General features: G+C 43.4%; 1 protein-coding gene across 1 annotated transcript in view; it reads left to right on the top strand.

Moving 5' to 3' along the window:
- Positions 1-21,533, top strand: part of GNAI1 (G protein subunit alpha i1) — a 78,464-nt gene that overhangs the window by 41,785 nt on the left and 15,146 nt on the right. Inside the window, exons 2-5 of the mRNA XM_023638820.2 lie at positions 7,923-7,965; positions 8,057-8,198; positions 16,347-16,504; positions 20,700-20,828. Of these exons, the coding sequence (XP_023494588.1) occupies positions 7,923-7,965; positions 8,057-8,198; positions 16,347-16,504; positions 20,700-20,828 (472 nt within the window). The remainder of the gene's footprint in view (positions 1-7,922; positions 7,966-8,056; positions 8,199-16,346; positions 16,505-20,699; positions 20,829-21,533) is intronic.

The raw sequence follows: 21,533 nt of genomic DNA, 5'->3' as shown, positions 1-21,533 counted from the left end.
CACAGTTCATATAGAGATTCAGGGACATTTTCTTATACTGTCTTGATGGTGTCCTCCTTCCTGCCTTTCTCCCTTGCATCCAGCCAGTGAACAAAAGTTGATTGCACTCCTGCTTTGTGCTAAGTATGGGAATAAGCTTTGGGGACATCATGGTGACAAGACCAAGGGCTCTCTTCCCTCATAACTTATAGTCCAGTGGGTGAGAAAGACGTTAAATCAACGATTCAAGGGGTGACCCATGGACCCTGGGATCCCCTGAGACCATTTTCATAATAATATTATGATGATGTTTGCCTTTTTTGTTGTGGTATTTGCTCCAATGGCACCAAAGTAATAGTGGGTCAAACTACTGAATCAAGTCAATGGCATCGAATTGTGCCAGTAGTCGTCGTTATTCTTCACTGCTACACACGTGTGAGAAAAATCATTATTTTTGTTAAATCTTGACCATTGGGTAGGCACCTCTTTAAGACTCCCTGTGACCAAATGTGAACTATACTCAGCGTCCTTCTTCCCTATGCCAAAGCGTGTTGGTCGTCTGGAGGAAAAGCAGTTGTGGGATCGAGCTGAGAACTGAACTAGTGGCTCTTTTTCCTGGAATGCCCCTTTTTGCTTGAAAGAATGACTGATAGATAAATTAGGGTTAGTCCGACCTTGGGGCTGGGCAGAGTTAGTCCTGTCCCTTCAAGGAAACAGCTGACAGTATTTGTTGCCTGTAATAAAATTTGATCTTTCAAGGCAAAAAAAAAAAGAAAAAAAAAAATGTCCCTGCCACTGGGAGCTTGACGTCTTCCCAAGACCCTCAGGTTTTTCTGATGAAATTATGGGTAATTTTAAAAGGTGATTAAATATATATACACACACGTATATATTACTTTTTAGATTGAAAATGTGTCATCATTCATTTCTGCATAACTCAGTGAACTAATTTCCATATCAGACTTGGGTAAAAGATACATTCCAAATGTGAAAAGTTCGTAGAAATGCATTATAACCAAACTTTAGGCCACCTTTTTCACATTTTGATACGGAATCAAAGAAGACTATCCACAGTTATCTGTAAATACTATTAAAATGTTCTTCCCTTTTCTAACTACTAATTATGTGAAAATTGATTTTTTTCATGTACTTCATCCAAAGTAATATATCGCACCGAGTTAGATGCAGAAGTAGATGTGAGAATCCAGCTGCCTTTTAATAAGCTATTTGCAGAAATGTAAAACAGCATTACTTGTCTCATTGTTTTTTGAAAGGGAGGAGGGAAATATAATTATTTCAGAAAAACAATATATTGGTTATTAAGCAGAACAGCACATCAAGACTTTTTCGGGGTCTGAGGCTTTATCGTACTTGCCAGCCAGCAAGTTGGCCCACTGCAGTCGCACGGGTGCTGGCCGAAGATGTGAGATTCCTGGTTCAGAAACAAGAACGACTTTTTTACAACAATCGCAGTTGCCAGAGAATTAGCATTTTTGAAGGTTTACTAAGCCCAGCTCCCTAACAGCAGCAGGTGGTGGCTGCTCAAGCAGTAGTTTATGTGGCAGTGGGGGAGCTCTGAGCGTAGGGGTCCCCAGTTTCTTTTTCATAAGGTGCAATAACCCTTTGGCCCGGAGGACGTTATCTGTTTTATATTGGACAGTACAGGGACGTGCTCTCTGCTCCAGAGGGAGGCATCACCTCTGTCTTCCCAAACTGTTCCCCATATGAACGTCCTGGACAAGACGGTTGGGGAGAAAGGCAGTTGGTGCCTCGGCCCATACCTGTTCAGAAATGCCGCAGAAACCCGTGGAGAGTTGTAGGTCAACGGAGGACAAGTTGAGAACGTTTGCATATATTAATTATTTACTGATCCCTAATAGTAAACAGCTGATCAAAAAACATGAGCCCAATTAGACTTGTGTTTTAGACAAAGACAGAGAAGAATATTCTTCCCCTGTGTGGTTCTAAGTTATTTTCATAAATGTTTATAACCATCATTGGGAGCAAAATTCCTCATGCTTATGGGTCTTATATGAACTATAAAAACAATTCTGTAAATTAATATATATATTTAAATTTAAAAAGAATAATATTAACTTAACATGACAAATAATGATACCTTAGCCACAAATAAATTGTACTCGCAATAGATTCCTTTGGATTTGGCACCTTTTCTGAAGTGGGCTGATTTTCCCACATCTTTTCTCTGTCTAAACTTCTGTCTTTCTTTTGTAAAGCGCGCAGGGGTTAGCATTCGACCTGCCCTTGGCACAAATGCATCCTTAACCTCCTTTATTTTTCCCTCATTAGCTAAAGATCGTTAAAGTAAAGCTGTTTGGCACAAGGTTAGTCCGGACTCTTTTTGGGTCCGTGTGACAGCAAGCAGACTCCTAAGGGCTCTCGTAGCTTGGAAATCAGGTGAGGTCGTCTTCAGCTGTGACTTGAGAGATGTGTCTCCTGCTTTTCCAGGTCAGTCCTGGGTTCTGCTTCTGCCCTGCACTCTCACAGCGTCCCAGTGTGGCTGGTAAGTTGTGATTGTCTTCCCGGGTGTGACTTCTCCTGAGGTCCAGCGGTGCTGTCAGGTTCCTCCCGCTCTCGCCCTCTCTCCGTGTCTCAGTGCTGCTTCCCTGTTTTGGCCCCGTCCTTGGATGGTGTCTCCATCATGTGATCATGGAAGATGGCTTCTGTGGGCCAGATTTCACGTTATCCTTTCAGGGCTGGGATTCCTCCAATAGCTTTCACTTAAAAAGCCAGAGAAGACCTCTCATTGGCACCCAGATCTCCTTCCTTTCTTGGAGGGAAAAAAAAAAATCAGTGCATCCGAAGTGACTATTTTGTAAGTTTTATACATATTATTTACAAATATATCTACATGCATTAATTTATAAAATGTTTTGTTTGATGCTTTGTATAAGAGCTGTCAGGATAAGTAATTTTACTCCCAGTCATGCAACTGATTGGCCAGCTAGAAACACATGACCCCTTCTTTGGGTAAAGGGTCGAGTGATTGACAGCCAGACCAGACAGAGTGGGGCACGGAGGGGTTCCCAGGCAAGGTGAATGTTGGGCACTTGCTTAAGCATCTTAGGCGTCTATAAACACAAACTCAAATACAGACCCAGAAGTTGCATAGCTCTGTTCTGTTCCATCATATGGAGTCATTCAAGTGCCTCAGAATTTCTTAAATTATTTCTTATTGTACAAATAAAAACACTGAACTAAAAATTCTTGCAGAAAACTTGCAGAGCCCCAAGAATATGCTTGTGGCCTCCAGTCTCCATCCTGCCTCGCCCTCACCTGTGAGTCTGTAGACTTCCCTCGTAGAAACATTGATCTCTTGGTTAGTTAGCTGACTTCCGCGGTCTCTGACTGGGCTGCCCAAATCCTCCTTCCTTTCGTCCTACTTTTCTAGAGGAGTCTGGTGTGTGCAATCACTCTTGCTCCGTGTAACACTATGTTAGCTATCTCAGGCACGAATGGCTCGGGGAGTACTTCAGTGGGGAGTTAACATTGGAGAAAGTGGGTCATGTGGGGGACCTAGATTCTGATGTTTACCGTCATTACCAAATTATTGTCCTATCCCAGAATGTCAGATCTATTCCATAAATATGTATGTATTTATTTAAATATCAGTTCAGAGCTTCTTATCACTAAATAGAAAAGATTTTTAGATTGTTACCCCTGTTGGGGAATTATAATTAGAAACAAAATCTTCTCCCAACCCAGAAATCTTCTTCACAAAGGTAGTAGAGAAAGAAAACGCTTTTATTATTGAAGAACGTTGAACCGGGCTGTGGTGTGCCTCTCGCAGGCTGTCCACCACGAGCGTCTAGAAAGGAATCTTGTCCTCTGATGTAGCGAGGCTGGTACAGCTTCTTACATGCTGTTTCCAAGATGATCAATAATAGTCCTTAAGTAAGAGGCTCACCAACGCCTTCCGACACACTAGTTCATCCTGGCTGTACCTGGTCACTGGTGACCCCGTCTGTGTTCTTATCCAGAGGAGGAACAGTCTTCTGTCTTTCCGACAGGAGGCTAGTTTTGCAACCTGGAGTAAGGCGCCCACCCAGCTTAGGCTCCTGCCCTCCCAGAGAAACTGGGAGACGGGGCGCTGTCTCCTTGGACGTTTGCATTTCAGAGAAACGGTGCCCACATCCTCCAGGAAGACATTCTGGGTCATAATGCTGACAAAAAAGGCCTATTTAGTTTTCAGAAGGATATTATATACATTTCAAAGAGAAGAGAAAGTACTTACAATTTTTCTGAAAATAGAGGCTCTAAGAAAAAGGAGGAGAAGGAACCTGCTCCCTTACTTTCAACTGGGATAATCCAGCCTCCTATTTTGAACTTCTATTTGCCCTCACACCCTCTTTATTAGTGTTCTATCTTAAATATAGGGACCCTGATCTTGGGCATCTTTAGTAGCACCATGGTAAACAAAAGTGACTTTAAGTGCACTTGTAATTTGGACTAAATTGTAATCTAGTTTTATTCAGTATAAAAATTTTGAATTGTTGAATTCTACATAAAAATTAGGATTTCTTAAAAGTAGCATGGTAGTGTCAGGAATTGAGCATAACTTGACTGAATCACCGTTTTAATAGGTGAACAGTCTGTGATATGGGGCAGCTTACAACCCTGAAACCAGGGATAAATGTTGTCAATACCATCCCAAGCAGAGGGTTGGACAAAGAATCTTCTTGGAAGAAAAAAAAGTATTTATTTCCTGAGGTCAGAGGATTTTTTTTTTTTCTTTTAAACTTTGCCAGCAGTTAAAATTTTAGATTTCCTCCAGTGCTCCTCAACAGAATCAGGGGCAGGCACTATTCGGTCGCCATTTTTATAAGGTGAATTACATCATTCTATTCTAGGACTTAGAATCTAGCCAGGGGTTACTTTACGCAGATCTTGGTTTGTCTTGAGTTTTCCCCCGTCCCTTCCTTCTCCTTGCCCTAACCTGGAGCATTTCCCTTTCTGAACCCGGATCCGTTAGGAGGCCGCCGTAGGTGGCTTCCCCTGGGCTGCGTTCCCTCGCCGCGGTGCTGTGGACGCTCTTCGGTCCTCCACCGTCTGCACGTGCGTTAGCATCGCATGCTGAGCTCCACTGCATGCACCTGCTGGCTCAGCATTTGCTCTCCGAGATGCTGTTTTCCATCAGCCACTTCCTCCGTGGGGAGAGGCCCGGGGACCCCTCGGTGACCCTGCCCTTGGCTTTACGGGCCTGCCGTGACCACACTGCACACGTTCTCGGCTCTGTGGGAGGTACATTCTCCCTTCCTTCTGCTCTGAAGTCCCGCTCATTTCACAGTGACCAGCTGGTTGACAGTTGCTTTGCAGGCCCCTTAGTCCCCTTGACTAGCTTGGCCTGGTGACCGTGGTGGCCACGTGCCTTGATCTCTGCTGATGGATACACGGTCTGTATGCCTTGATTCTTCTTGAGAGAAGGCTGCTCCCGCCCTTTTCATCCCGCCTCTGGACTTACAGGGAAGCGATAGCTGCCTAGCTGGGTGCTCTTAGGAGAATGTACCTTTTTCTCCCTTCCCTGCCCTTCCACGATCTCCTAGTATTTTTACAATATTGCTTCCTGCCCATCTCTCGAACGTGACTGTGCTGAGATTTGTAAAGTGTCCTTTCCCCCTTTCCTGTACACTCTGGGGAAGAAGGCTGGAGCCGTACCCGTGCGGCATTGCTCATTTTCCTCTTACGAGTCTGTCTGCGTGGAAGTGAGAACTGAAAACCATTAATATAAATTGCAAAGCTTTGAAACACTTCTTTTCAGCCTTTCTGCCTCCAGGATATCTATTCCGCAAAGAGTACCTTGTGACTAGCCAAGAAACTAGGTAGAAATTCGATTAGTAACACTGCCATCCTGATGCTTTAATGTTAGATGGTTTTCAGGATTTTTGCAACCACAAGCCACTGACTAGATGTTCTTTGCAAAGTAAGCTAAGTGTTCCGTGTCACCAATTATTTTGAGAGATGAGGGAATTAGAATTCAAAGATAACGGCTAACATCAGAAAAATTTGCTTTTTCCTCGTTAAGATTTAAAAATTCTCATATGTGTACACATAGTTCAACTATTACATATTCAACTATTCTTTACTGTTCCTGATTTTTCCCCTCACGTGGCTCTCAGACCTCAGTAGCTTGTCTCGTGTGACCTGTTCTCTGGGCTTTGAGTTGACCAGCTGCTGGGCAGCGCTCAGTGCTCCGGAGCCGAGGGCCCGCTCCCAGGTGGCCCAGCTGGACGCTGCGCCCGTGTGTTGCTCGGGCCGACGTCTCTTGAGTCTGAGAAACGCGTGAGCAGTAATGCCTGCCGTGGTGCCTTCCCGAGCCAAGTACACTGTTGACTAAGAACTAATGGGTTGTTTATCTTGGAATTGTTTTATTGGCAGATGCCCCGAAAGAGTCAAAGGCTGGCTGTGCCTGAAGAAGGCCCCCGTTGTGTATTCAGCTCCTGCTTTTCCGCTTAATATGCTGCTTATCTTGGGGAAAATTTCTTGAATATCAAATCACAAGTAAAATTAAAGCCCACCCCCACCCCGATTTTCAAATAGGCCATTTAACTATGACATTCTCAGATGCCCCCAAGGATTTGGGGGTATGTGTGTCTGTGTGTAGCTGGAGGGAGAAGGGGCGAAGGGAATGGAGCCCAGAAAGATGCCGTCAAATGGTACCCGTCACAGAGAGCGTAAATAAGTCCCATTACGTTTCTGGTTGACTGATGTTGTGTCTAGCGCAGCTTGCTGAGAATTCAAGTAGGAACGTGCAGAGTGAGAGGCAGGGGTCACACAGGGAGGGGGTCTGGACGTGACGAAGCAGGTGAGTGTGGTGGGTGAACGAGGACCACCACATGGTGAGATGCAGCGGGCCAGGTCGCGTTTCGGCAGCGGAACCAGAGTGACGCTTTGGGCGTGGTCCGTGTAGGTGTTCTTGGAACTTAAGTTGTTCACTGATGCTGGAGCCGAGCACTGTGGGAATATCCCTGGGAAGATGGGAATATGGGGCCCAGACAATGAAAACCCTGAGCCGGGTCTCTTAGACGGTGATAAACACCTCCACGACACGTGGCCCTGACAAAGACGTGAGAAGCCAGAAGACGCTGTGCTATCTTCCCTGTTTTGTGTTCTGCGCTCAGACGTTCTCCATGTCTAGCCATCGAGCGGAGCCTGACAAGCCATGTGTCTAATCTGACGTAAAGGTGGCAGCTCCTCTAAGTGTGAAGCGTAAGAGGGCGCTGGCTTTGTAACGGCCGTTTCATCGGTCATACTTCCATGGTACGATGGCAGGATGCTGGGGACTCAGGTCGTGAGCAGACCCTGCGTGTGGAGAGTGTTCTGAGAATGGGCTCATGGCGGGTGACAGGGACGACGGAGACATTTCTGTCCCACACACACCGTCGCCCCTTCGGTGCTGGGGCTCGTGTTGGCTGCGTGTCAGCTGTTGAGTAGCGGTGGATGAACACGTATTGCACGAGCCATAGCTATTTTCACATATATTCTTAAAGTATTTTTCACGTGGCTCCTGGGCATCACTGCCATCTACTTCACCAGAGCCAAAGGCTAAAATTACGACAATTGGCTGAACAGTTAAAACGTCTTCGAGGGAGCAAGACTCTGAATAAAACTGCTTATGGTGCTTCAATTTAAGTTATGGAAGATTGAATTTTTAATGCTTTAGGGAACACACACAAATACCAATGAAAGATTTTTGTTTCACTTGGGTTTGCTGAATTTAAGTATTAAAAAATAATAGACAGATGGGACTTATTTTTTTGAGAACTTTCCTATATATTTGGAAACCAGTAAAGATCATTTTGTTATGAAACAAAATTCGACTGTTTGTTAGAGACAGAAAGAGGGACTGTGTGTGTGTGTGTTGGGAACTGAGCAGACATAAGTGATGAAGTTAGAAATCCCGTATTGTATTTTCCTTTTTTCAGGTGCTGGTGAATCTGGGAAAAGCACCATTGTGAAGCAGATGAAGTGAGTAGAATGGACGTTGGGTTTGTGTTTTGGGCGTGGGTGTGCGCCTGCACCAGAGGAGTGAGTGTTCTCTGTTCCTCGGTCCCGGTAGGATCATCCACGAAGCCGGTTATTCGGAAGAGGAGTGTAAACAGTACAGAGCTGTGGTATACAGCAACACCATCCAGTCCATCATTGCCATCATCAGGGCCATGGGCCGGCTCAAGATAGACTTCGGCGACTCAGCGCGGGCGGTAAGTTCTCAGATTCATTGGCGCCGGCCTGATGAGTGCAAAGAGTGACAATATTGTACCGCGTCACATAGATTCCTCAGCTGTCTCGGGACATTCTGTAAAAGGGAGTCACAAGGACCAGAGAAGGACACACGAGATCTCATGATCTCCCCTTTCTAGCTGGATGCGTTCCTTCCCCATCAGATGGTGGGCGCTCAGTACCCCTTGCAGTGCTTCCTGTGTAACCTGGTGCTCGGGAGCCGTGTCTCCGTCACAGTTTGTAGCAGTTCCCACTGAGTTTAGTGAGCTGCCTCTTCAAGGTTCATTCTTATCGTTCGGAACGCTGAAATGATCTAATTGTTTGTTTTCATGCCCGGACGAAAAAGCATTCTCATCTCCTAGAATGAGAGCAGTGTAAGAGTGAGCCTGTCTTTGGAATCGGAAAGCCTTGGCTGTCAGAAAACACACGTCAGAATTTCACGGCTAAAGGGACACGGCCCTTAGGAGACAAGCTGGCTGCACGCCTTTGTTTCGTGGGTGAAGAACCTGGAGCCCAGGAGAGACAGGACAGAAAGGGTGGTAACCCAGCACGCGGCTTGCTTCCTCCTTTCATTTCAAGTTTATTATCTATACACGTGTGGCTTTTTCTTCACTGTTTCTTTGTCTAATAACATATAAGACTTGACCTTCCCAGAAACCTTTAACTGAATCTGTAGCTTCATTTTTAATTTTTTTTGTACAAAGGTGTATTATTATTGTTATCACTACCATACTGCTCCTTTTCATAATTCCTTTGTATTTTTATGTGTTCCATACGTGTGTGTGCTCTGTCCCTTCTAACACTATGAAGATTTTTTTTGTTCAGAGACTATAACTTTTTCTTCCTTTTTTTAGCAGAGGCTCAATTCACACTTGATGGAAAAAAATGAATGAAAGCAACGTTAGAAAATATACATTGGAGAAACCTGTAAAATACACCTGGTTTATTTTTTATGAATTACTCTAAAATTTCTTCATAAGTTACTGAACCATGATAATTTCCTCAGCTTTTCCCTTTAAAGAAGGATTAAAAAAGCTTAGTGTAATGACTTAAAACTTCCAAGTAGATTTCCAGATCCTTTTTAATAGTAATTCATCACATTCTTCTACGTCGTCTTTTCTGAAAACAAGACTTGCTCACATCCAGGCATTTTTGTGCCTTGTCTGCTTCCTGCCCAGTCAGTCTGTAATTTACGCATTTATCATTTATTCAGTCAACAAATGCTCTTTGAGCTCTTCGTCTTACGGAGAGGGGAACCCCCTTTAGACTGATAGACATTGTACTGATACCACTTCTAACGATGGTGACTTTGGTCAGATTCCTGTGTGCGGGATTCTGCATTCCGCTCTTACACGTGATTCTTAGAGATTTTGTAGCCTCCGTTTTAGGGGGTGATGAAAGATCGCTGCAGGCAGTATTTAATCAAGTCTATCTGTTTTCTTGTTTTTCTCTCATAAATTGTTGCCACTTTCTGCTTAATTTCATTTTTTAACGTTCCTGGACTTGGTTTCAGGACTGACCGGGAACAACTGCTCACCACAGCCTTTTTTGACGCTGGTTTTCTGATGCTTGGGGGCGGCGTGCAGGCCTGCTGTGCCGCCTCGTCTGCCTTGCTGGTTCGACCGCTCTTTTCCTCCCGCTGCTCTGCCCTCCTAACTCTTTTCTTCCACCGTCAGCCTGTTGCTTCTGCCGTGTTAGCCGTGGTTGCTGCCTCCTTCCCGCGGACGCGGTCTTGCTCTTGCTCTTGCGCTGGTTTCGATGGGTCTCCTCTGTGTGTCTCTGGTCATCTGGCCTCTGCGGAAGCTGTGAATACACGAGGCTCCAGGAACTGTGCTGAGGAGTCAAAGGATCAATGTGGCCTGCACGTGAGGAGGGGCCACTGGCGCTCAGTCTTGACTTGAAACGTGTATGAGTTTTCTAGACAAAAACAAGGAAAAAACGTTCTAGGAATAGGAAACAGTACTGTCTTTCTTCTGTGAACTCCTGTTAGTGTTCTTCACTCAGTTCTGTTAAATGACTTGTCCTTTTCACATTAATTCTCTTTAAATATTAGGGATATTAACCCTTCTTTAATATTTTGCAAATATTTTTGTTCAATTTATTTTTTACTTTTTTTTTTTTTTTTTGGTGAGGAAGATTGCCTGTGAGCTAACGTCTGTGCCAGTCTTCCTCTGTTTTGTATGTGGGACGCCGCCACAGCATGGCTGACGAGTGGTGTAGGTCCACGCCTGGGATCTGAACCCACAAACCCCAGGCCGCCGAAGCAGAACGTGTGAACTTAACCACTACGCTACTGGGCTGGCCCCTCTTTTCCTTTTTTGAAATAGCATTTTTCTTGTTATAGAACTCCTAAATAAAATTTCTGCAGTCATTTCTGACTTCTGTGTGTCTTGTTAGAAAGATATTCTTCGATTTATAATTATTTTTAAAACTACTCTTATTTTTCTAGAATGTTTATAGTTTTATTTTTTAGATTTCTCTCTTCACCCACCTGGAAATCTTACTTATGTCTCGTGGTAGGTGGGATCTAAGTATGTTTTTTACTCTGATCATTTCTTGCCTTAGAACCATTTATTAAATACTCCGTTCCTCCATAACTTGAAAATGCTCCCTTCAGCATGAAATTGGGTGTGTTTCTGGACTCCCATTTTTTGGGATATATTCTTTTCTTCCCAGATCACTCACTTATTAAATTAACCTCTGTAAGTTTGTTTCCTCATAATAAGATGGAAATAATAATAACTTCTATGTTGCAGGGCTGTGAGGAATAATGACACAATGAACATCGTGTTTACCTCACGCCCGGGTTGGAATTGATGCTCAGTAGATGTTTGTTGCCACTGTTGCTGTTGTCACCGTCACGTCGTTTTAGTTTCTCTTGCCTCATAGGATAAATTGGTATTTGGCAAAGTCAGAGCACCCATCCCATTCTTCTTTTACCAGAATATCAAGGCTGTTATGCGTTTATCTTCCAGATGGATTTGAGAATCAGCTTAATTCCCTGCACCCCTCTTCAACCAAGCAGAAAAAGCCTGTTGGTACCTTCATTGGAATGACATCTTAATGCCTAGGTTAATTTGGTGAGAACTGACCAAAAAGATGTAAAATTGTAAGAGAGGGTGACTGATTTGCTGTGGTTTCCTTCATATTTGGCAGTTACCAGATTTGCAAAGCAGATTATACATGACTTATTCAAAATGAGACGAAACAAAATTGTTTTTAAGCCTGTCGTAGAACAATCAAATTTTGTGCCTAATCATCCTTTCAAAACTCTCCCAGAATGGCTGTCATCAGGCTGTGGATGGTGATGATATATTGATAGATTAGATTACTGTTTCTAATACTGTGAAATTAGGAAAGCGTTATGTGGGGCCTGTTAGCATGTGCTGCTCAAAGGATGATCCACAGCCCGGGTCAGTGCACAAGCACGTGCACAAGGCAAATACAGAAATGAGGGGTAAGCATTTAGAGAGACTTATTGCCATCAACAGGGTAATTTATATGTTGATTCTGATAGTTTAAGAATGTGGATTTATATTTTTATGTCATTTAAATTTTATTTTTCTAATGGTATTAGTTCCGAATTAGATTGGAAACAAATGAATGTAAGACAGTGTAAAACAGGATGGGTCCTCTGTCACGGATGGTTTGAGAAGCGCTCACTTTGAATAACACAGGCTGGAGGAAACAGAAAAGTCTGCCTAGCGTTGACCGAAGAAGCTCCTTTCCCCAGCCTCAGCGTGCGCCTGCGTGGCCGCCACTCTGTGCCTCGAATCTGTCATTTATTTCGTTAGTGCACACGTGTCCGCCATATTTGCCAGATTGCTTTGGAGAAGGTTGACTCCTTTCACCTTCCCGTTAGCGGCTGACCAGGGTGCCTTTTTTAACGCTCTGGGCAGCCAACATTTAGGAGCCTTACGTTTAAAAAATGTTGGCTCGTTTGTTAGCAAGTCTTATTTCAGTATAATTTGTATGTTCGATTTTTAGTGTAGTTGTACAGTTTTCCGTATCTTTATTGGCTGCGTTTTCATTTCTCTACGTTAGTGGCCTGTTTCATCCCTTGTTCCCCACCTGTTGGAGCCTTGGTGTTTGATAGTCTGTTGGCCTGTTCGCATGTGCACGTGTTACCCCTTGTCCACTGACATAAATATTCTCCACGTTATGCTGATTACCTTCAGTTTTACGGTTTCGGGTTTTTAAATCTTGCCATATTATTTCTTCCCTTATGTTTAAATTTAGAAAATCTCTCAACCAAAGATTTACCACATATACATGCAAATTTAACATTTTTTAGACTGAATTTTAACAGTTTTCTGTGTTTATTCTTTAATCCCTCTGAAACTTATTTTGTCGTATCCATGGACTAAGGATCTACTTCATTTTTTTCCTCTTCAATGGCTAAATCTATTAGCGTTTTTTGAATAATCATGTTCTTTCCTGCTAATTTACCTTTATCCTATAATAGTTTCAGATTTGGGATTTTGTTTCCTGGTGAGCTACATTAATACCAGACAGTCTACAAATTGTCAGCTTTTAATATCGGATATTTAGCCTTCCTTCTCTGGTATCCTTTTTTAAAACGTTCCTAGTTATTTGTGCTTGTTATTTTTCCAGATGAATATTTGAATAGGTTTCGTATTCTGGCTCATGTTTGCAAACTAAGATGATGTTACAGGATTATATTGTTTTCATTCTGAGAGATACCCATTTATATATGTGGCAAAGTGATATTAACCCTATTTGAAATGTAGTATGTGCCTCCAGCTAGTATTTTCTATTTCCTTCTATTCATGTATCAATTATCCCATATTTCTATATCTCTTTGGACAAGTTCTATCGTCCATATAAAGAAGTCTTAGGTATTTTTTATTAACTTGAAAATAAAAAGTATATATTTATGATTCGTAAATACATGCATAACATTTGTATTTGCATAACGCATTTATTGTAATTTTTCATCTTGACATAATGAAGCTCGTGATCAATACAAATCAGTCAAAATGTTTGCTGTCTGCAGTTTAGTTGAAATTAACGTAGAATATTTCACTTTGAGGCTTTTTCCTCCTTTTAACCATTGCTATGGGAAAAAAGGAAAAGGATTTCTTCTTTCCTTGCCTCAGCCATTTTTACTTGGGTTATGTTTGTGTTTTTAGAGGAAAAAAAGTTGCAAGTTTGCGTATTTCTGAATCAAAGTAATTCTTTAATGTCTGGGATGGGCGCCGTGAGCTGGCAGCCGGAACGCCCCCACTTTCCCCGGATTTGCTCAGGGCGCACTGCCTGTGACGGGAGCCGTGCGGCTCTCAGATTTATGGGGTGAGTGTGTGCTTAGACACGCGGATAAAGGAGGAGCTCTCGTGTGTGGTTTTCTGAGTTTGTTGTTAAGCAGTAATTGAGCTAAACCATTGGAACAAGAGATTTCCATACACGTAACTATTATGACATCAATATATGATCCTTCTGGCCCCAAATTGAGAGGTGTCGCTGTTTTTTGACACTCTTTTATCCTACGATTTAGCCTCTGTTGTGGAAGAGCTTTCTGACGTTTTCTGTTCCAACTCTTGATCTCATTCATAAATTCTCTCCGCTGTATCACAATAAAGAATCATCCAGCCTTTGCTTAAAAACTTCTCTTTCTCGTCCCCCCTTTATTTTTTTTTTTTGGATGGCTTTGGTTGTTTAAAAAAAAGTGTTCTTCTTATTGAATTGAAATCTGATGTCTTTTGCCCTAAGAATTCTTCTTTGTCTGCTCTGTTTCCGAACGCGGAGTCTACTCTTTCTTACCTCTCACGATCCTTAGTATGTGGGAAGACAGCGTCATGGTCCCTCCAAGCCTTGCCCATCCTGGGCAGACCCTTCTGAGTTCTCACGGCGGGGGACAGCCTCAGATCAGACAGACGGTGACGCTCAGAGAGCACAGGTGCCCCCGACTGTCTGCAGAGAAGGCCCTCTTGCCTGCGTCAGCGATAAGATAGTTGTCATCATTCTACAGATTTAAAATTTACCCTGTTAGGCAACACTACTTACCAGTCATTGACTGACTAATATGTGGGATTGGGTGACTCATTAGCTGTGAGACTTTACATGAGTTGCTTAACCTCTCTGTGCCTCACATTTTTTTTTATACAAAATGAAAATTAGAATAATTGCTGAAGTACCTTCCTGCTTAAATTTATTACCTTAAAGCTCATCTACTGACGTCTGAATATCCTGCTAGTGACACTGAAGCGAACATTCCAATTAGTTTTTCAGGGAAAAGAGACGATTTTACATTTTTGTGGATAGGACATATTTTTGAATGCCGCAGAGAGAACACACTTTATAAATCCAGCTTCCAAGGCTTCTCCTGTCCTGTCTTCAGGCTGCTTCCTAGAAGGTTTGAAGAGGATGTGATCTTATGACCCATCCCAGAGGGCGGGAGTCCTTTCTGTCAAGAAATTTTACTAAAATTGAAGAAAGACAGAAGGAAAGCTCATTTAAAATCCCACTTTACTGAAAAGTACTTTTCTGAAGTGGATGGAGATAATTATGTTGATGTCCGTTAATTAACGAAAATGACCAAATTTAGAAATTTCTCCTATTCAGGTAAATGTTTGGAAGACTGAATTGTTGTTTGCTGGAATTACTAAATGGTGCTCAGAATGACTCAGAACCTGGTTACCTCCGCGTTTATTAAGGATATTGTGCACGTGTGGCTCGCTTGCATGCGTTTCTCTTGTGATTTACTCAAAAGGGGAACATAGGCTTGCATCGTATGTTCCCATGCTGAGAAACTTAATATTTCCCGCAGTGGGTTCCATCTGAAAAGGAAGGGTTTCACAGATTGGCCGCAGAAGGAGTTCACACACCGTCAGCTGGCGCCTCTGCCAGCCTGGGTCACCGGATGCTTCTCGTGTGCACCCCTTACCCTGTGCACCCTCCCTTCATGAACATCCACCACGGTGCTTTGGAAAAACTCCCCTTGCGAACAGTTAGGGGTCGTCCGCCTGGTTAACACAAAGCCACGGTCTCAGGTGGAGAATCAGCTGTGTTGTTGCCTGAGGACGGTGCCCGGCACCATTGCTGCTGCACACGCGTGTGTTTGAAACGTGTCTAGTGTGAATTGAGATGCGCTGTCCCTGTGAAGTGAACGCCAGATCGTGAAGACTAAGTACGTATCAAAGCGAATATGAACCATCTTATTCATAATTTCCTATTACATGTTGGAATAACGCTTCATAGACAGGTTAAATAAAACTGTGAAAATGAGTTTCACATTTTTTTTTACTTTTTAGAATGTGGCTGTTAGAAAATTTAGAATTGCATCGGTGGCTCCCACTGTATTTCTTTTGGACTGCACTGCCGAGCGTGGTCGATCGCCTGCGGGTCAGAATAGCTGTACATATTTGTAGCCTCAAAACTTAAGGGAAATTTAATTAACTTTGTATGCAAGATTCCTTCATTTAAAAACTTCCGCGTGCCGTCTTCTCTATGCATCTTGAGTATTTCTGCCCCGGATCTGTGTCTGTTCTGTTTTCTGCACCTGATCAGCGGGTGCCTGCCACCCTCCTGCCCGTGGATGTTGACATACATCCACTTTACGGTCTTCTGAGAAGTCTCTGGCTGCCCCGTGAAACGGTTCTTGCTCATTCTACGTTGATCTCTCCCTTCTCTCAACTCACTTTGCGTCTACAGAGTGTATCAGAGGCTGACATTTCATTAGACTCTTATCTTCATGTCTAAGTGTTAATCTGTTTCTTAGATTCGAGACGTTTTTGGGACGGAGGGAGCAAGGGTACATCCTTCTGTTTTCTCCTAAGTGGTCCTTTACAGTGTCCCGCAGACTGTCAGTGGACGGTGGGCTACGTGTCCCCTCACGACCTCCAAATGTGCTGGTGCTTCCGGCTTCCTCGCACCTATAGAGCTCTCACTAACATCACAAAACATAGACTCACGATTTAAGATGATGCCTTTCTGATTAAGCCCATTTTTTTCAGGGGTGCTTTAGAAAAATAAAAGTTCTGACACCAATAAAAAAACCTAAAGGAAATTGCCCATGTCGCCTTTTGTGACCCGTAACGTCCCCCTTTGTAGTTTTTATCGGTAACGTCTCCCTTTTTCCTTTTTTTGCAAAACGGCCTTCCGATGTTCAGGATGATGCCCGCCAGCTCTTCGTGCTCGCGGGGGCCGCTGAGGAAGGTTTCATGACGGCGGAGCTGGCCGGGGTTATAAAGAGGTTGTGGAAAGACAGCGGTGTGCAGGCCTGTTTCAACAGATCCCGCGAGTACCAGCTCAACGATTCCGCAGCATAGTAAGTACTCCTAACTTCAGAACCAACGATGATGAGTAATTGCCTCGAGTTGTATATACCCCCAAGTCGCTTCTGTTGCAGAATTGGCTGACACGTCCCAGTACAACGCAGGACATCAGGGTGACAGTGTTGGAAAAGCCTTCTCCGTCTTTCTTGTGTCTGTCTGTAGACAGCAGTGCCGTTATTTCTCTTGTGTTCAAAAGTGTCTCGAGACTCATGGTTACGTGACTCCAATTGGAACACGCAGAATGGGAATTTCCAGTGTATTTCTAAGAAAGTAGCTGGAACTTTTCACAGTTCACTCTGAATTTGGGGGTCTCTCCAGATGGCCTGGGACAAGCCACAGGGAGGGTCACTGACGGGGGTTCTTGTGCTGATGGTGCCTGGAATGGGTTGGCTGTCCGGTCCCAGGCACCTTGATGACATGCACCCTTTTTAAAGAGGTGTCTGCTCATCCCAATATCTTTTCCCACAGTGTAGAATAGCTCTTCACTTGAGAATTGTCAGTTGTATGTGTCTTGTTGCCTTAGACATCTAAGGACAGCTTTTTGGCAGAAAAATCTACCCTGGTTTTCTAGGTGGTGGCCCAGAAAGTTTGTAAAGCAAGATGTGAGAAAACCTAATCAGGGCGCTTTCTGCTTGGTGATCTACATAGAATTAAAAAAATAGAGTATTTGTTTCCGTAATTTGGCAAACATCTTCAAAAATGCCACATAGGATGTGAGTAGGAATTGTTGGTCTTAAAGCACATGCTCTGCCCTCATTTTCCTTTCCAGGATTGTTCCATCCTCTTGACAGAGCTCTTGACTCTTAGGGACACAGTGAGGATCGCACAGAAGATGACAAGTATTAGGTCTCAGGAAATACACACACTTTGACACAATGGAAAACAGACAAATGGGGTCTGGCTCCCCTTACGCCACTGTTGTCAAACAGCCTGTCATCTGTCGCACATCAGCAAACTCCATGTGTGTTACATCAGTGATTGGGTGCGAGTGAACAAATAATGCATATTATTGTATAACCCATGGTAATTTTTATAATGCTATTTCTTAATCTATATTTTTAATTTTTTCTTTTTTTTTTGCTTTTTCTCCCCAAATCCCCCCAGTACATAGTTGCATATTTTTAGTTGTGGGTCCTTCTGGTTGTGGCATATGGGATGCCGCCTCAGCATGGCCTGATGAGTGGTGCCATGTCCACACCTGGGATCCAAACCGGTGAAACCCTGGGCCACCGAAGCAGAGTGTGTGAACTTAACCACTTGGCCACGGGGCTGGCCCCTTTAATGTTTTCTATGTATATAAACCATATATATTATCACATATGCAGTTTAGATATATTTGTGTAACACCTTCCTTTTTTTTTTTTTTTTTTTGAGGAAGATTAGCCCTGAGCTAACATCATGCCCATCTTCCTCTACTTTATATGTGGGATGCCTACCACAGCATGGCTTTGCCAAGCCATGCCATGTCCACACCCGGGATCCGAACCGGCAAACCCCGGGCCACCGAAGCTGAACGTGGGAACTTAACCGCTGAGCCACTGGGCCGGCCCCATATGTCACACCTTCTTATTGCACATGTAGCCCATCTCGCCAGCTGGAGGCCTCCCTTCTGCTAGGAAATATTCCTCGTCTCCCTGAGGAGGTCCTTGCCTCTCTGTTTTGTGTACCCCTAATACGTTGTGTTTTCTTTCACAGATTTACATTTCCTTTGAGGCAATTTGATTTGCACTTACACCGAGACCTTTTGATTATTTTCTGTCTTGGCCGCCACTCTGTGAATTCAGCGAGGTCTGTCTCTGCTCAGGCTTCTGTCTCCGTTGCCTGACACGCAGCCGTCGCTCAGGATGTCCTTAATTAATAATGAATGGATGAGCCACCACCCTTTACGGAGGCTGGAAGAGAAATTAGGGAAAGTTAGAGAGAGCAGGAACACAGCTCTTGGGCCGTGGTGTTGGTTTCGGCCTCACCAGCACCTGCAGGAAGGGCCACACGGGGGTCACCGTTAGGGTGAGAAGATGCTCTGAGCCGAGCCCGGCAAGGGGCTGTTTCAGCAGTTGTGGGGCGCTTTCCAGGGACACTGTTTGAAGTCTGTGTCCCCTGTGGGGGACTTCCTGGGCCCCTCAGTCTGTTGCCAGAGACGCCCCCTCTCCTCTCATGGTGCTTGGACATGTGCTGAGGAAGACATGTCACTTTGGCTCCCCGTTATTTTATTACTAGTCATCCTGACCTTACGATGGCAGTAAAGGGACGAGGACGTCACAGAGATCTTGTTCACGGCCGTTACAGGCGTCACGATTTCCGAGGTCTTGACCAGAGATGGGGAGGTGCCACCAACGTTGCCAATAAGACATCTAACCACCAGTTCACACTTTAAATTCACAATCATTTAAAACAATTGGAGTTTTTCACAACGCCTGTTTTTCTTTTTTCGTTTTGTTGAAATATAAACGTGTGTTACTTTTAGAGGCTATTAGAACTCTAGCAGTTTTAAGCAAAGAAATATTCCTGTGAGTGATCAGAGCACATTTTAAATAAGAGTAGCTCACCGTTTCAAAGACACAATTCGTAAAATTGGGCTGTGGCCCGTTTTGTTTATTTAGATTTTCTTCCAATAAGGTGTAACATTATATATGTGGGATTAAAAAGAGATAAAGTACTGGGGGATTATCAGCAATGCAGTAATAAGATTTTTTTTTGCTTGAGGAGGATTGGCCCTGAGCTAACATCTGTGCCAATCTTCCTCTATTTTGTATGTGGGATGCCTCCACAGCGTGGCTTGACGAGCAGTGTGTATGTCCGCACCCAGGATCCAAACCTGCGAACCCCGGGCCACCAAAGCAGAATGTGCAAACTTAACCTCTGCACCGTTGGGCTGGCCCCCGTAATAAGATTCTTTTAAATTCAGTACATACAATACAGATAACTCAAGCTGTCCTCTCTCCGTGTGTTCTGGTGTCAACACCACGTACATACACTTAGCCATCTGAAATGTTTTGATTACTAATTTAATGTTCAGATTGTTTTCCGACTCCATCTCCACAAATCAAATATTTATTGAGCTCCTTTGGTTTGCAAGACCCCGTCTGAATGCCAAGGGCAGTTTCGGAGGATAACATCAGTTAAAGGTGCAGGAGTGGGTGCCTGTCTGCAAGACGCCTGGATGCATCTTCTAAATCCTCCTGGGCCGTTCCCCTCCAGAATTTGGCGATGCCCCCCACGTCCAGCTGACCTTAGGACTCCTTCCAGACTTCCCATTCCAGGTTACGCATAGCCTGCCCCTGGCCTTCCTCTCTGAGAAACAAACTGTGGCTCCTCCTGCTCCCGTGTTCTTTCCCTGCTCCTCCTGACATGATTGACATTCCTGTTTATCCGTCCCGCTGTTCAGATCTGGGTGAACCCCCCGCACTCTCCCCGAATCCTTCTTTACCACATTCACGTTCCTGTCTCCACGCCGAGACTCTGTATAACGTTACTGACTCTACTATATAATGTGACACGTTAATTTACACAGAATCATGGCGTGGTGTGACACCAGGACGGTTTCGTATCACAACGAGTTTGGCGTCATCGGCCGAGAGCGTTGAATGAGTGACTGGTCAGTGAGCGGTGCAATGCAAAGATCGGTTAGGGAGCCCGTGAAACGGGAAGGAAGGGAGCCTATGGGTGTTCCCCTTCATGGAGCTTCAGGCTGGTCATAGAGGAACAGGATCCAGTTCAACTTCGGCCAGAGGTTCCCTCATCACTTTCCTGAAGACTGAGACTTCTTAAATCCACAACAGAAGAGTAATGTCTGGATGTGAGCGCAGCCCTGCATCAAAAAAGTGGAATCAAGAGTTTTAAGAAACAAACTCATGCTGCACACTTAGTTTGGGTGGTTTTTGAAGAAGTTATTATTCTGTTTTCTCCCCCAGCAAAGAGAATGACTAATTACCGTCCTTAAGAAACATAGGACACAACCTTTAAAAAAACGTTAAAAGAGCTTTGTGGCTGGAGAAGTAGAGACGTTTTCATTGCAGTGGGATTCCTGTAAGATATAAACTTAAATTGGTTGTATTACATCATTACACAGAAATGTAAAAACTGCCAGTAATTTGGAATATTGCATGCGTTCGAAATGTTTCCTCTTTATTTAGATGCTCTTTACTGGCTGTGTTAACTATGAGCGTATTGTTTTCTTTATTTTTTCAGCTACCTGAATGACTTGGACAGAATAGCACAAACAAATTACATCCCCACTCAACAAGACGTTCTCAGAACTAGAGTGAAAACTACAGGAATCGTTGAAACCCATTTTACTTTCAAAGATCTTCATTTTAAGTGAGTAGCTTCAAAACATATCATTTATAAATTTAGATAGAAAACACTATTTGGGAAAAAAAGTATAGTAAACGTTTCAATAAATTTAGGGTTGGAAATTACAGAAAACTTTTCTCAGATGATTGGACAAAAATAATTTTGGGGTGAAAGAGGGAGAGAAACATTCTTAAGAGGAATATTTATATTTTTATTTAAGAATAATAGCTATGCAAATTCCAGTTGCCTATATTGTTCACAGGGATGTAAATAAAAATACTTTTTGGTTTTCATTTCTAAATAGAAAATACTCTCTAATATTTTATATTTTGGGAAAGTGTTGCTATCTATTTTTAGGTAAAAAGAGAGAGTTTTACTGATAGAATATGTGCTTATTTATGGAAATATTAAAAAGGAAGGGTAGCTTTTAAAAATTTTTCCTGAAAAGTTTTGTTCATGCGAACTGATGTTTGCACTATTTCGAGATGAAAAACATTCATTTAATTTCGAGTCTGCTGAATTTTCACATTCTGACACCCGAGCAGAGCAGAAATGAGAGGGAATTGGAGTTCATTTTGTCCAGTGCACTCATCTCGTCACGAACCCGCCTCAGGAAGTTCAATTAAACATCACGTTCACATTTATAGGACTCATTTTCTTTTTCCAATAAATAACAGTTTTCAAAGTATGAGAAAAACTGCTGGACTTCAGTTAATGCTGATGCCCTTA

Source organism: Equus caballus, chromosome 4 (genome assembly GCF_041296265.1).
Source record: "Equus caballus isolate H_3958 breed thoroughbred chromosome 4, TB-T2T, whole genome shotgun sequence".
In the NCBI taxonomy this organism is placed as follows: Eukaryota; Metazoa; Chordata; class Mammalia; order Perissodactyla; family Equidae; genus Equus; species Equus caballus.
Note: the sequence above shows the minus strand (reverse complement) of the source record. Positions and strands in the feature narration are given on the sequence as shown.